The following is a 14,379-nucleotide window of genomic DNA, read 5'->3' on the forward strand; positions in this document are numbered from 1 at the left end:
AAGCTAGTGAGGGAGATATGAGTCTCCAGCTTCAGTGATTTTTGCAGATCGTTCCAGTCATTGGCAGCAGAGAACTGGAAGGAAAGGCGACCAAAGTAGGAATTGGCTTTGGGGGTGACCAGTGAGATATACTGGCTGGAGTGCGTATATACACAGACTCTGGGCCTAAATAACTGTTCTTTGCTAAAACTGTTTGCAATTCCTAGGGATTCATAAACAAATGTAGGACCATCGTGTGAAAAATTATGATTTACAGTAAATTGATTGTTCGGCCTTTCTTGTTTTTTTTCTTTTCTTTTACACATATATACCCCCCCCCAAACCCAAAGAGACAAAAACATAACAACCAAACATACACAGAAAAAAAAATCCAATAATAAATATACATAAAAAGTATAATATGCAGTCACAGATAATTAAGCAATAATGCAGATTATGTTCTGTCTTTTTAAGAAATGTCATACGTCATCAACTGGAGCCTGCGCATCTCAGTTTGAGAATAATTTAAAGCGCCGCATTTGCGCCTTTTCACAGATTTATATATCATCTAAACTGCCTCATTCATTGCAGGATTCATGATTACTGTGAAAGCGAATAGTTTAAATGTTTGTGAACAAGGAGCCTCGTCTGGTCAGTCTGATGACAAATCCACACGTGAGCTCTGCAGCGTTTGAACAGCAAGTAACAAGTCTCTCAATATAGCTAGAAGTTACTTCTCACATCTAATTCAATTTAGCTTTTATAGTTTCAAGTACCTAGCTACATTTGATAAGGTACGTCAACGTTTGCTCGCCGTGACTGTTCATTGACTAACGAATGGGGTCCGATTTAGCGTCCAACCGTGTTTCCATAGGTAGCTAGCTAACGTAGCGAGCTAGTTAACCATTGAGATACGTTTTCCACAGTGAAGTTGCCGAATAGCGGACTTGCGAAATCAAGATTAGCTAGGTATATTTGTTGTTGTTAAGTTAACCAACTAAGTTAACGATAGTTTAACGTTAGCCACATTGACTAACCTTAGTTTGCTAGTTAACGGTTTAAAATGTAATTTATCTAACGTTAGCTGGCTACAGTAGCTACCTAGATTGATACGTTAACTTACTAGCGAGCTAACAAAGTATCATAACTAACGTTATATATTTAAAAATTCACAAACTACTTTCCACTTAGTTTCGCCATATTATTGTCCGCCAGTCACACTGAAGTGTCTCCCCACTGTTCTTATTCGACAAACAAACAGTTTAGAATGATTAAATCATACTTGTTTTCAAAACAAATAACAAACGCCGATACAGTGCACGCACATCAAATCGCAGTGGCCACATGAAAAACAAATATTTAGCAGATGTTATTGCTGGTGTAGCGAAATGCTCGTGTTCCTAGCTCCAACAGTGCAGTAGTATCTAACAATACACACACATCTAAAAGTAAAAATGAGTATGAAAGTAAACAAACCCATTTGGAGGTTGGTTTGGATCATATTTGACAGACCACAATTATCCATTTAAAAGTACATTTTCAACTCTCTCATAGAAGAGGCAGGTCTGTTGTCACCTAAACTATATGCTAATGTAGCCCAATACATCGATCGAACTTGTATTTGTATTAATTTGTGAAAAGGATGTTCTGGTTGTCATATGGGAAATCTAGACTAGTTTCCACTCCTTTTGACTTCATTTCTTTGCAGTGAAAACACCTGAAACTTTTCACTTTGGTTCCCTCTTGTAGACCCCCGTGATAGGAGTCAAACAAGGCCGGCCATGAGTTTTGTAGAGTATTCAGAGTTCATCCAGGAGGGCGACGTAGCAATTATCTTCCTGGGTCATGACTCCATGATGCCGGTCAAGGTGCAGCAGGGTGCCCAAACACAAACACGCTACGGAGTCATCCGCCACTCCAAAGACCTGATAGGCCAGCGCTTTGGCACCAAGGTCACCTGCAGCAAAGGTGGCTGGGTCTATGTGCTGCACCCCACTCCTGAATTGTGGACCCTCAACCTGCCCCACCGCACCCAGATCCTCTACACAACAGACATTGCCAACATCACCATGATGCTGGAGCTCAAGCCTGGCTCTGTTGTCTGTGAATCAGGTGAGAGGGACAAAACCAGGTGTTTTACAACTTTATGTAAGCTACTTTATCTGAGGACATGAGTCATTTGAATCTTTCCATAACTTCACCCATTGCACTGAATAATTGCTTAGCATACTCATAAAGTAGAAATATTACATGTTCCCTGTAAGAGAGGGACACAGATAATGAGAAAACATCTGGAGGAAGTATTTGTCATAGACTAGTGGTAAGCCACTTAAAAACAAAAGGATAAATGTGATGCCAATTATTCTTCGAACAGAGGTCGGTAAAGCAAAAGCTCCCGCTCAAGAGCCGAGGGAAGTGGTTTTGTGACATCACACTTGGCTTTTGGTGATGCATGCCAAGTTGTCATGATTATCAAGAGTTTATAAAAGATGTCTGTTTTCATTGGGTCACAGCATCACATTTACATTGAGGCCTGTTGAAGTTATGCTCTTTTAAAGCAGAGAGAAATTAATATTGTGGTTTTACATCCCATTATTAACCTATTCAGTTAAGCGGTCAGTAATTTATGACAATAACCTGATCTGAACTAGACTTGAGATGGAACACCACAGTAGTACCATCTAGAAATATTCCCCAAGTAAGGAGGGTGAACTGGTTGAATTCAATGCAGAAGTAAAGTGATTGTGTGTGGGTGGTTAATGGATGTTGACGCAGCCTGGGCTGTGTACGTGTCTGGCTTGGAGGGTCTGGGGGCAGATGGCTGCTTTTGCTGCAGTGCTTCATCATGTTTAACTGCTGTGCTGTTCATTCCTTCCCGATTCACGGGTTATAGATGGAACACCAGTAAACTTGTGCGAATTCCCAGATGGCGTATCGATGAACAAAACTGCTTGGTCAGCCCCTAACATAATGGGGAGCTGCAACATGTCTGCAGTGTTGTCAGATTTATTAGTCTCTTCATGTGGGTGTTTACTTTGCTTTGAAAAAGGTCTGGTTCCCAAACACATACACAAGGGAGCAAAAAGCTGAGGCATTACTACAATGCACCATTGCATGCCGAGTCATTTTTGTTGGTTGGTTTTGAACTTGTGTAATATAATGTAGCCTAATTGAGTGATGAAAAACCCCTAATGTACCAACCTGAGTCACCTGCCCTCATTAGATTTTCATTATTTTTTTTGACATTGAAACCATGTTTCACTCTGTAGAAAATAAATACTTATTGGATGTCTGGTCAGATGTTATTCCTAAATGTTGATTATAATGGCTGACAAGACTGGAAGCTTATCAACTGATTATATGTAAAAATCTACTTTATTACCTGCTAATACATGAACACTGGATGACGACACTAAGCCTATCTAAGCGATTACTTGTCCAATCTCAGGGGTGACTTATATTTTGTGTCCTGAGTGACTTTGAATGAGCTATGTAAACAGGCAGTGATTTATCAGTTGGCTGTTCTGAGCACACCATGTGTTGTAGGGGAAATGCACAGTCACATAGATGAATCATCTAGATTGTGCTGAAGGTCGCCATTCTAGCCCCAACCCTAGCAGAAGGTCTCATGTTCTGCTCCTTCACATGTCATTGCTTAATTTCTTCGCTGACCAGGCTCCATCCTGCTGCCAGGAATAGATTAGAACTTTTGATAGGAGTCCCAGGTCAGGGCTGTTTTCATCAACGCTGGCTTTATGGGAAAGCTAATGGGTTCTCACTGCTCAGAGCCTCTGAAGAACATGCCAAATGCGGCTGCCTTGTTATCCAATCAGGTGGCACCCTCGTGATGGGCTGAGTGCCAGTGCTAATGGCCGTTTTGTGAGATGGGGAGAGACTTTGGGCTCTTGTCCTGCCGCTCATCCTCCTCAGGCAGCAGAAATGTGCAATGTCTCTTCATTTACATTTTAGTTATTTAGCAGATGCTCTTATTCAGAGTGACTTTGTGCATTCATCTTAAGATATCTAGGTGGGACACCCACATCACAGGCATAGTAAGTACATTCTTTTCTCAATAAAGTAGCTATCAGCAAAGTCAGAGCTAGAAGGGTGTGGTGATTATTTAAGATACTCTGTGAAGAGGTAGGGTTTCAGGTGCTTTCGGAAGATGGGCAGGGACTCTGCTGTCCTAGCTTCAGGGGGAAGCTGGTTCCACCATTGTGGTGCCAGGACAGAGAAAAGCTTGGACTGAGCTGAGCAGTAGCTGCCCTCCCATAGGGGTATGAGGCCCAAGAGACCAGCGGTGGCAGAACGGAGTGCTCGGGTTGGGGTGTAGGGTTTGACCATAGCCTGAAGGTAAGGAGGGGCAGTTCCTCTTGCTCCTCCGCAGGCAAGCACCATGGTCTTGTAGTGGATGCGAGCTTTGACTGGAAGCCAGTGGAGTGTGCAGAGGAGCGGGGTGACATGGGTTCTGCGTTCTGGATAAGTTGCAGGGGGTTGATGGCACAAGCAGGGAGCCCAGTCAACAGCGAGTTGCAGTAGTCAAGACGGGAGATGACAAGTGCCTGGACAGTCAATTTCACACATCAGCAAACCACACTCACAGATGGTGCTCTATCCCTCGGTCTTGACCTCTTTCGCTCTCATTCAGTCTTTGTCTCTGGCTTTCACATGGCAGGCTTATTAAATTAACAAGGCCACTCTCAGATTCTGAATAAGCTCTTGTAACCGGTGGAAGATAGAAATGGCATGTCCTCAGTGCATGCCATGCTACAATTTGCAGAACAAATAGGCCTTCACATTTACTTTGAGGAATGTTCCTGCTTGGTAGTACCATGGAAGGTGACTAGATGTTTTAGATATTTGCGATTTGAAGCACCTTAGTGCGTAAGAATCGTCATAGTACAACATCACACAAACACTTGAATAGGATTTGAGCAGAGTTGTGAATGAAATCAGGCAGTAAACTACACTGAACAAAAATATAAACACAACACATAAAGCATTGGTTTCACGAGATGAAATAAAAGATCCCAAAAATGTTCCATATGGAAGAAAAGCTTATTTCTCTCAAATTTTGTGCACAAATTTGTTTATATCCCTGTTAGTGAGCATTTCTCCTTTGCCAAGATAATCCATCCACCTAACAGGTGTGGCATATCAAGAAGCTGATTAAACAGCATGATCATTACACAGGTGAACCTTGTGCTCGGGACAATAAAAGGCCACTAAAATGTGCAGTTTTGTCACACAACACAAGCCACAGATGTCTCATGTTTTGAGTGTGCAATTAGCATGCTGATTGAAGTAATGTCCCCCGGAGCAGTTGCCACATAATTTAATGTTCATTTCTCTACCTTAAGCTGCCACCAATGTCCTTTTACATTTTGAACCGAGTGCCCCATGGTGGGTTTATGGTATGGGCAGGCATACAGTGCCTTTGGAAAGTATTCAGACCCCTTGACACATTTTATGTTGCAGCTTATTCTAAAATGTATGCAATTTTTTCCCCCTTATCAATCTACACACACTACCCCATAATGACAAAGCAAAAATAGTTTTTGTAGGTTTTTTTGTTTGTTGTTGCATTACTTTGTTAAAGCACCTTTGGCAGCGATTACAGCCTCGTCTTCTTGGGTATGACGCTACAAGCTTGGCACATCAGTATATGGGGAGTTTCTCACATTCTTCTCTGCAGATCCTCTCAAGCTCTGTTAGGTTGGATGGGGAGTGTTGCTGCACAGCTATTTTCAGGTCTCTCCAGAGATGTTTGATCAGGTTCAAGTCTGGGCTCTGGCTGGGCCACTCCAAGGACATTGAGACTTGTCCCGATGCCACTCCTGCATTGTCCTGGCTGTGTGCTTAGGGTTGTTGTCCTGTTGGAAGGTGAAACTTCGCCCCTGTCTGAGGTCCTGAGTGCTCTGGAGCAGGTTTCACAAGGATCTCTCTGTACTTTGCTCTTTTCATCTTTCCCTCGATCCTGACGAGTCTCCCAGTCCCTGCCGCCGAAAACATCTCCACAGCACGATGCTGCCATGGATGGTGGCAAGTTTCTTTCCAGAAGTGACGCTTGGCTTTCAGGCCAAAGAGTTCCATCTTGGTTTCACCAGACCAAAGAATCTTGTTTCTCATGGTCTGAGTTTCCTTTAGGTGCCTTTTGGCAAACTCCAAGCGGGCTGTCATGTGCCTTTTACTGAGGAGTGGCTTCCGTCTGGCCACTCTACCATAAAGGCCTAATTGGTGGAGTGCTGCAAAGATGGTTGTCCTTCTGGAAGGTTCCCCCATTTCCACAGAGGAACTCTGAAGCTCTGTCAGTGACCATTGGGTTCTTGGTCACCTCCCTGACCAAGGCCGTTCTCCCCAGAATGCTCAGTTTGGTCGGGTGGCCAGATCAAGAGTATTGGTGGTTCCAAATTTCTTCCATTTAAGAATGGAGGCCACTGTGTTCTTGGGGACCTTCAATTCTGTAGACATTATTTGGTACCCTTCCCCAGATCTGTGCCTCGACACATTCCTGTCTCGAAGCTCTATGGACAATTCCTTCGACCTCATGGCTTGGTTTTTGCTCTGATATGCACTGTCAACTGTGGGACCTTGTATAGACAGGTGTGTGCCTTTCCAAATCATGTCCAATCAATTGAATTTACCACAGGTGGACTTCAATCAAGTTGTAGAAACATCTCAAGGATGATCAATGGAAACAGGATGCACCTGAGCTCAATTTCGAGTCTCATAGCAAAGAGTCTGAATACTTATGTAAATATATATTTTTTATAAATTTGCAAAAGTGCCTAAACCTGTTTTCACTTTGTCATTATGGGGTATTGTTTGTACATTAATGAGGGAATACATTTTAGAATAAGGCTGTAACTTAACAAAATGTGGAAAAATTCAAGGGGTCTGAATACTTTCTGAATGCACTGTAAACTACGGACATCAAAGACATTTTATCGATGGCAATTTGAATGCACATAGATATGTGACAAGATCCTGAGGCTCATTGTTGTGTCATTCATCCACCTCCATCACCTCATGTTTCAGTATGATAACGCACAGATATGTACACAATTCCTGGAAGCAGAAAATATCCCAGTTCTTCCATGGCCTACATGCTCACCAATTGAGCAAGTTTGGAATGCTCTGATTATCGTGTGACAGCGTGTTCCAGTTTCCGCCAATATCCAGCAACTTCCCTAGACATTGAAGAGGAGTGGGACAACATTCCACTGGCCACAATCAACAACCTGATCAACTCTATGCAAAGGAGATGTTGGGCTGCATGAGGCAAATGGTGGTCAAACCAGGCACTGACTGGTTTTCTGATCCACACCCCTACTTTAAAATTTGTTTTAAGTGTTTCTGACCAACAGATGCATATCTTTATTCCCAGTCATGTAAAATCCATAGATTAATGAATATATTTAAATTGACTGATTTCCTTATGAACTGTAACTCAGTAAAATCTTTTGAAATTGTTGTGTGTTTTTATATTTTTGTTCAGTATACAAAGCCTTGGAAATGGTTTACCATGCAGCACTACCCACACACAGCATCATCGTAGTATCCTTTCCTTCAGACCCTTACAGTTGTTGTTTAGACCAGACACTTGTGATCCAGTTGAAGGTCCAGGAGAGACTCAGTAGTATAGCTCTCAGCCCCTCTGCTGTGCCCCTGGCTCTGTCAGTCATCCGGTTAGTCGACTGCTGTGGCGTTAGCAAGTCAATGTACCGCTGTGGGGTAAACATTGCCCCCATTGTTGCCATGAGAACAAAAGCAGCAGTGACGCAATTTCAGCAGCACTGTAGCCCATCGCCATGTTCCCCTGCCTTGTCACATGATCACTTCAGATGCGATCAGACACAACTGCAGTTGTTGTGGTTATATGACACTCCCAAGGTTTGATTACACTTTTGATGCTTGCACAACTGTACTACTGTACATCAGACACGTTGATTGAGTATAATGACATGAAAATGGAAGCACTTCTGTATCGATCTGTTTTCTACATTTTTCTCAGTTGTTGTGAACGCCCCAGTCATCTATAACAGGATTTCCCAAACTCAGTCCTGACCTTTTGCCCTAGCACTACATAGCAGATTCAAATAATCAAAGCTTGATGATGAGTTGGTCATTTGAATCAGCTGTGTGCTAAGGCAAAAACCAAAATGTGCACCCGGGAGGGGCGGGGGGGGGGCAGGACTGAGTTTGGGAAACCCTGATTCATGACACCACCACTGCTACTAGTCTCAACCCATTCCCTGTATGTTTTGTTTGTAGGCACGGGCAGTGGCTCTCTGTCCCACGCCATCCTGCGCACCATCGCTCCTACTGGTCATCTACACACTGTGGAGTTCCACCAGCAGCGTGCTGAGAAGGCGGCTGAGGAGTTCAGGGAGCACCGCGTAGGCCACCTGGTCACCGTCCGCAACCAGGACGTCTGCAAGGAGGGCTTTGGAGTGACGGGGGTTGCAGACGCTGTCTTCCTGGACATCCCCTCCCCCTGGGAGGCCGTCAAACATGCCAAGAATGCCATGAAGAGGCAGGGTAAGAAGGGGTGTGCGTGTGTAGAAGCAGCCAGGAACTTGGTCCAGAGAACATGACTTTGGCTTGTCCACTCATGAATCCCAGCCAGCCTTTGTTCTCTGGCTGTGCAATGTAGTACTGTCAGTGCCATATTGGATATTGATCCGGGTCAGCAGAACTCTCATTAAATGTGCCCTTGGCTCAGCTCATGCTTGTTCCTCTCTGTTACTTCCTTGTCACATGGATGCAGAATAATGTGACCTGACTAAAGAGCATGCAGTGGTCTCCATAGAGATCAGGACCCATGTACAGTGGGGACAAGCCTGGGCAAGTTGGCAGCTTTGTGGGGTGGTCAGTATGTGTGCGTGCGTGACTGTAGGCTAAAGGTGGGACATGGGTAGAATACATCACAAGGTTATGAAGTATTCACATAGTGCCCTAGGCTAGTACAGTTACTTACTTAGGATCACTGGTTTTAAACAGCTTTATAAAATATTTGTATAATCCCAAGGTGCATAAACAGATGGAATGTGGGACATGGACTAGTAACGGTGCAGAGAGACTCCAGCACCCTTTCCTACCTTCTCTCCCGTGGTAGACTGTTCAGTCCACCCTTCTATGGTTTTCACGTCTGCGTTTTCCTCTCTCTAGCTATCTGACTCCCCCTTACACACAGAGCCACAAGCAAACAGACAGATATCTGGATGTAGAATCAGTCTCATGACCATACAGGGTTATGTGCTGCAGGGAGGTAGTGTGAGTCTCCTTTAGGCAAGGCACAATTTTGTTCCCTCTCTTCAGGGCTGAGACACTGGAGTCCCAGTCTCTCTCTCACTCCTCTAGAGGACTGGACACTATGGAGCCGTCTCTCTCCATGCTTCAGCCAAGGGCATCTAGCATTTGACCTGTCAATTATACCGCCCTTGTGAGCTTCACATGCGCCTGTACAGTCCTTGTGTAACCACTAATAAAGGAGATTTCCGTGCAATTTCCTTTCCCTGCTTTAGATTTGGTCTGTAGTATCTGGGAACCAGGGTAAGGGGAAGAATGTGGAGCATGGAGCAGAGGAAATGGCTGCCTATTTTTTTCTAATTCTTTTCATTATTTGGCCAGTGGCCTGCACCTTTTATTTAGAGAAGCTGTGCTCAGAGGACCTTAGATCCTGGCACAAACCCTCCTGCCCCCCACACACCCCCTCTGTTTGCCAAAGACATGGGGCCGATTGGGGCTGTGTTTTGAGCTTTCCAGAGAGAAGTGCTGCTCCTATTTGTCAATGGAATGTCTTATCTGAGAGATCCCAAGTTTCCAACACTAGACATTGGCTGTGTCCGAAATCTGGCTTGTCTATTACTTACTTAAACTGCGTACTGTACTAATCGTACTACATGCCATTTAGAACGTACTGTTTAGTGAAATCGAATGCAGTAAGCAAGGAATATCAGAATACTAGGCTCATCCTTCTGAGAGTACGTCATCTTATACCCTGACTACACGACGCGAGCGACGCAAAATACATTTAGAAATCTGTTACTCAATTATTGCACCCACACTGCTCTACACTGCTCGCGCGTGTCAACGAGCATCTGCGATGCCAAGGGCTAAAATAGAAGTCCTTTCTATTCCTGACGCAGATCGCGCTGCAAGTCCTGCCTCTCCCATCTCCTCATTGGTTTATAGAAGCAGGTACCCACGTGGCATCTCCTCATTGGTTTTACTCGCGTGGGTGATTGAAAGACGAACTGTGTTGCCGGTGTCGTGGTAATACTATGAAAGTTTAGATGCCAATCACAATATAAGGTCAAAGATCAAAAAAGCCTGGAAGGAGAGATGACTAGAAACGATTTGGTTGACCGTTTTATGTGTGGATTAATTGTCGGGAGTAGAAGACCTAAACAACCTAATGTTTATAACGCAGGACAAATTAACTAGCACCAGCAAGCTAACTAAATAGGACAAATTAGCTAGCAAGTGCAAGGTAACTAGCTAAATTGCCATAAATGTTTCATGCTTTTCGACCTGTCCCCAAATTAATATAAATGGTTCAGAGTTTGTTTTGATATTTTAACCTGCGTGTCGTGATCGCGTTTGGTGTAGGGGGACAAAATACATTTATGCACAATGGCGCACGCAGCCGGTTTGGGTTTTATTGCACAATTGCGTTGATTCCCGCCATTCGTTGATTTTTAGTACAGTGTAACCCCTCAGCTGGTGTCAGACCCACATGGGTCTCGAAAGACTATTCTCTTCCTCAATAGTGTGCAGCAAATTCTCAATAGTGTGCAGTATGACATCCTGGCATTTAAAGCATACTACAGTTTCAGAATTTCACATACCCTAAACATTTATTTTTTCGCATATCCAAAATGCCTGCTATTTGTAATGCAAGTACAGGTATTCAGACGCTAGTTTTTGTAATGGCTTGTCTAGTAAGGCATATCTTACTTTACTTCGACTTTGGTGTGTGTGTGTGCTTGGCATATACTAGTAAATGTCTGCATGTGTTGCTTCCTGGACTCGTTAGGCTAAAAAGCCACCTCACTTTGTCGATTTAATGATAAATTATTTTATTTTGGCTTCTGTAATAGATGTGTGATTTAGACAACATTCTTTCCTCAAGTCTGTCAAGGTTCTTGAAGATATTTAATGATGTGTGTAGGCTGTTTCTCTGAATACTTTAGCCCAGTGGAAACGCATGCATAGTCTTGTGTGTTTGTGATTCTACCCACTCGTATTGCATTCTGCTTCATCTTTCAGATCTGTGTATTACAACACTGGTCCTGTGACTGATTTCTTGTCACCATAGAAGCAAAACATGCGCACAAACTCAATCTCCTCCCTGGAGCCTGAGTGTTGCACGTCCAGGTTTTGGCCAGAGAGGAGGAGGAGGAGGTGGTGGAGGTAGACTAGAGAGCAGGAGGAGACGATTCTAGTGATCCTGTTAAACTACACTAATGAGTGGCAGGGCTGTCCCTCTCTCCCACTCCACCTGTCCTAGTCCTGCTCCAACTGCTTTATTCCATCTGTCCTTACACAACCCTCTGTTATCCTTATTAGGCCTGGCCACAGAGAACGCACACAACGTCCCTGTTTAATGATGAGGCCACTTGACAATTCCTGACAGTCTCAGGACTGCTCAGACTGTTGGGGCTTTTAAAGCAGGCCTTAAAGCTGAAAAGTCTAAGCAGAACATTTGTTTTTTTGTGCGCCATTTCTATGTTTCCCATTCCTAACTTTAGTTTTTACTTCTTTTACTTTCGGTTTTGTACACCAGCTGAAAATAAAATGTTTGTTATTGAAAATATATTTCACCGCGGTTTAGATGGTACAATGATTCTCAACACTCTGGGTGCTTATTTTGTCACATAAACTGAAATTAGGTGAACTGTTAGAATTTTAGCAACCAGGAATTGGTGGAGCAATTTCTGCATATTGCACCATTGACTCATCTTTATCGGCTGGCCTACCCTTCCTTGAAGACTTTTATGAGATAAAATATAATGTAAAAAAATAGATATAGATAGATATTTATTTTCTCTTATTTAAATGCACTTTGAAATTATTTTTGTGTTGCTATGGTGATGACCCTTGTTGACCAGTGGTTGATTGAGAGAAGCAGAAGAGGTGGAGCTAGTGGTGACCAGGTTGTCGATAACACAAATCCAGAAAGTGTGTGATAGCTATTGTTCAAGGCATTCGACAACTAGCTAGTCAAAACATCTGAGGCTAGGCAGCCTTGGTCAGAATGCAAGGCTATCTCAGATATTTTGACTAGCTAGTTGTCGAATGCCTTGAACAATAGCTATCACACACTTTCTGGATTAGTGTTGTCGACAACCTGGTCACCACTAGCTCCACCTCTTCTGCTTCTCTCAATCAACCAATGGTCAACAAGGGTCATCACCATAGCAACTACAATGACTTGAGCAACCAGTGGAACATTTCAATGTGTTCTTCTTTAAACTAAACACGGGTCATGTGTATAGCATTTTACCTCTTGCTTATAAAATGGTTGACTTGCTTCTTCGGTGTTCAACATAACACACAAGAACAATAAGATGTTTATGATTAGGCCAATATCTCATTGTTGTGGATATCTAAAAATCTTTGGCTTTGTAAATCTCTTGACGTGTTTGATGTCAGCATTGGAATCCAATTCACCAGCCGAGTCTGTCTTCTGAATCACAATATGCCTCTTAAAGGTGGCTGGAGGAGTGTCCAAAATCTCCATTAGGAATGAATAAACCAAACTCTGGAAGTTTACATAGATACTGCCAAAAGTAAAGTGTGTGAGATTGAAACAGAATAACTGACTCAATAACTGGCTCTCCTTTTCTCTGCTTATTTGTCCTCTCTCTGTCCCCACCCCTTTCTCTATCCTGTCATCTCCTTCTGTCCCCACCTCTCTCTCTCTGCAGGGGGTCGTGTGTGCTCCTTCTCCCCGTGTATTGAGCAGGTGCAGAAGACTGTTGAGGCGCTGGCTGATGAGGGTTTCCAGGAGATCAGCACTCTAGAGGTTCTGCTAAGGGTGCATGACGTGCGCTCAATCACACTCCCCTTGCCGGACTTTGGGTCCGACCAGCCCTTGGAGACCCCGACTGACACCCCAGTCCCTAGCAATGCTTCTGTTCTCTGTAAGACAACCACGCCGCCCAGGGACATGGCAGGGCACACTGGCTACCTTACCTTCGCCACCAAACCCTCTGTGTAGAGGACTGACTGCTGGAGGTTGGAGTGGGCAGAGACTGTTGTCTAGGAGACTATGGCTGGGGAACTACACAAGGTCTAAATGCAGTGCTGATGACTTGAGACCTAACCTGACTCGGGTGGAAAACCTGCTCAGACTGACATACTGTACTTTACCTTCCTCTCCACTGCTCAGCTAAAACTCTACATTTCAGTCGACAGCTGACATCCTTTTGGAGAGAGACATGATTGAGAAATTGCTGCTGTTTTAGGCTATTTCCGGTGTCTTTCGTAGACTTTGATGAATGTATACACACAAACCCACACATCCCTAACACACTTTAACAGAGGGAGGAAGAGCGGGCTAAGTGGGATTCTATAAATAGGCTGCTGATTGCTGAGGGTCTCTACACAGGGCTGTGAAGAGCTGTCTGAGACGTTTGCTCTTAGTCTGTCATGTACAATCGCTCCAATCACGCTACTGATATGTTCTTGCATCATTCAGGATTGAAATAATAGTATCTTATCCCCCATTGTTACCCAGTTTCTCTCTCTCTTGAGGACAGTTTTTTGTTGCAATTTTTACATTTGTAGAATGGTGGGAGAAATTGTGTTTTGTCTCAGCTGAGATGGATGCTGTAACAAGGCTAAATAAACACCTTACCGTTCTTCCTACTGCCCTCTGCTTGTGACGTTTTCTTTAACTATGGTCTGCTATTATCGTCATTGCTGGATGGCCGGTGGCTCCAGACCAAAAAAGGCAGAGCAGTGTCAGCCGTTCTAGGCTGGGAGGAGGAGATGTTCTCCACTGCTCTTTCTCTTTGTGAGAGACTGTAAACCTCACTCTTTGATTGGTGGGATATTTTTTTATTGAACCTTTATTTTTAATGCTGAAACCAAGGTCTCTTTTCCATATTAGCCCAGTATAGCGCCACAATACACAAACATTAAACTACACATTCATATATACAAAATACATATTATACACGAAAAGCAAAACACAATCATAAAAAATACATTCTTCTGTAAAAAGGTCCCCTAACAACCTGAAATGCCCTAGAGGCAATATTTGTATTGTAGATCATTCCAGGAAATTGAAGTCTGATTTGCCTAACTCATCTAGACACCAAAGGTGTCTCTAGAGTTAACCAGCCCTTTGAACGGGTTTGGTAACTTGACATTTTAAATCTTAACAGT

General features: G+C 43.5%; 1 protein-coding gene across 1 annotated transcript; it reads left to right on the plus strand.

Moving 5' to 3' along the window:
* The first annotated feature begins 588 nt into the window (after window positions 1-588).
* LOC112246855 (tRNA (adenine(58)-N(1))-methyltransferase catalytic subunit TRMT61A-like) lies at window positions 589-13,857 on the plus strand. Its single transcript, XM_024415428.2, has 4 exons — window positions 589-773; window positions 1,729-2,091; window positions 8,254-8,520; window positions 12,915-13,857. Exons 2-4 carry the CDS (start codon window positions 1,761-1,763, stop codon window positions 13,205-13,207), a joined length of 891 nt encoding a protein of 296 aa, XP_024271196.1. The 5' UTR covers window positions 589-773; window positions 1,729-1,760; the 3' UTR covers window positions 13,208-13,857.
* The last annotated feature ends 522 nt before the right edge of the window (window positions 13,858-14,379 follow it).

This window comes from Oncorhynchus tshawytscha, linkage group LG08, assembly GCF_018296145.1.
Source record: "Oncorhynchus tshawytscha isolate Ot180627B linkage group LG08, Otsh_v2.0, whole genome shotgun sequence".
NCBI lineage: Eukaryota > Metazoa > Chordata > Actinopteri > Salmoniformes > Salmonidae > Oncorhynchus > Oncorhynchus tshawytscha.

What these genes read in the sequence shown, in the direction of transcription:
- LOC112246855 (XM_024415428.2), top strand. Translation starts at nt 1,761, where the DNA reads ATGAGTTTTGTAGAGTATTCAGAGTTCATCCAGGAGGGCGACGTAGCA. An exon ending in CTCTGTTGTCTGTGAATCAG is followed by an intron (nt 2,092 to 8,253) that starts GTGAGAGGGACA and finishes TTTTGTTTGTAG; the next exon opens with GCACGGGCAGTGGCTCTCTG. An exon ending in GAATGCCATGAAGAGGCAGG is followed by an intron (nt 8,521 to 12,914) that starts GTAAGAAGGGGT and finishes CTCTCTCTGCAG; the next exon opens with GGGGTCGTGTGTGCTCCTTC.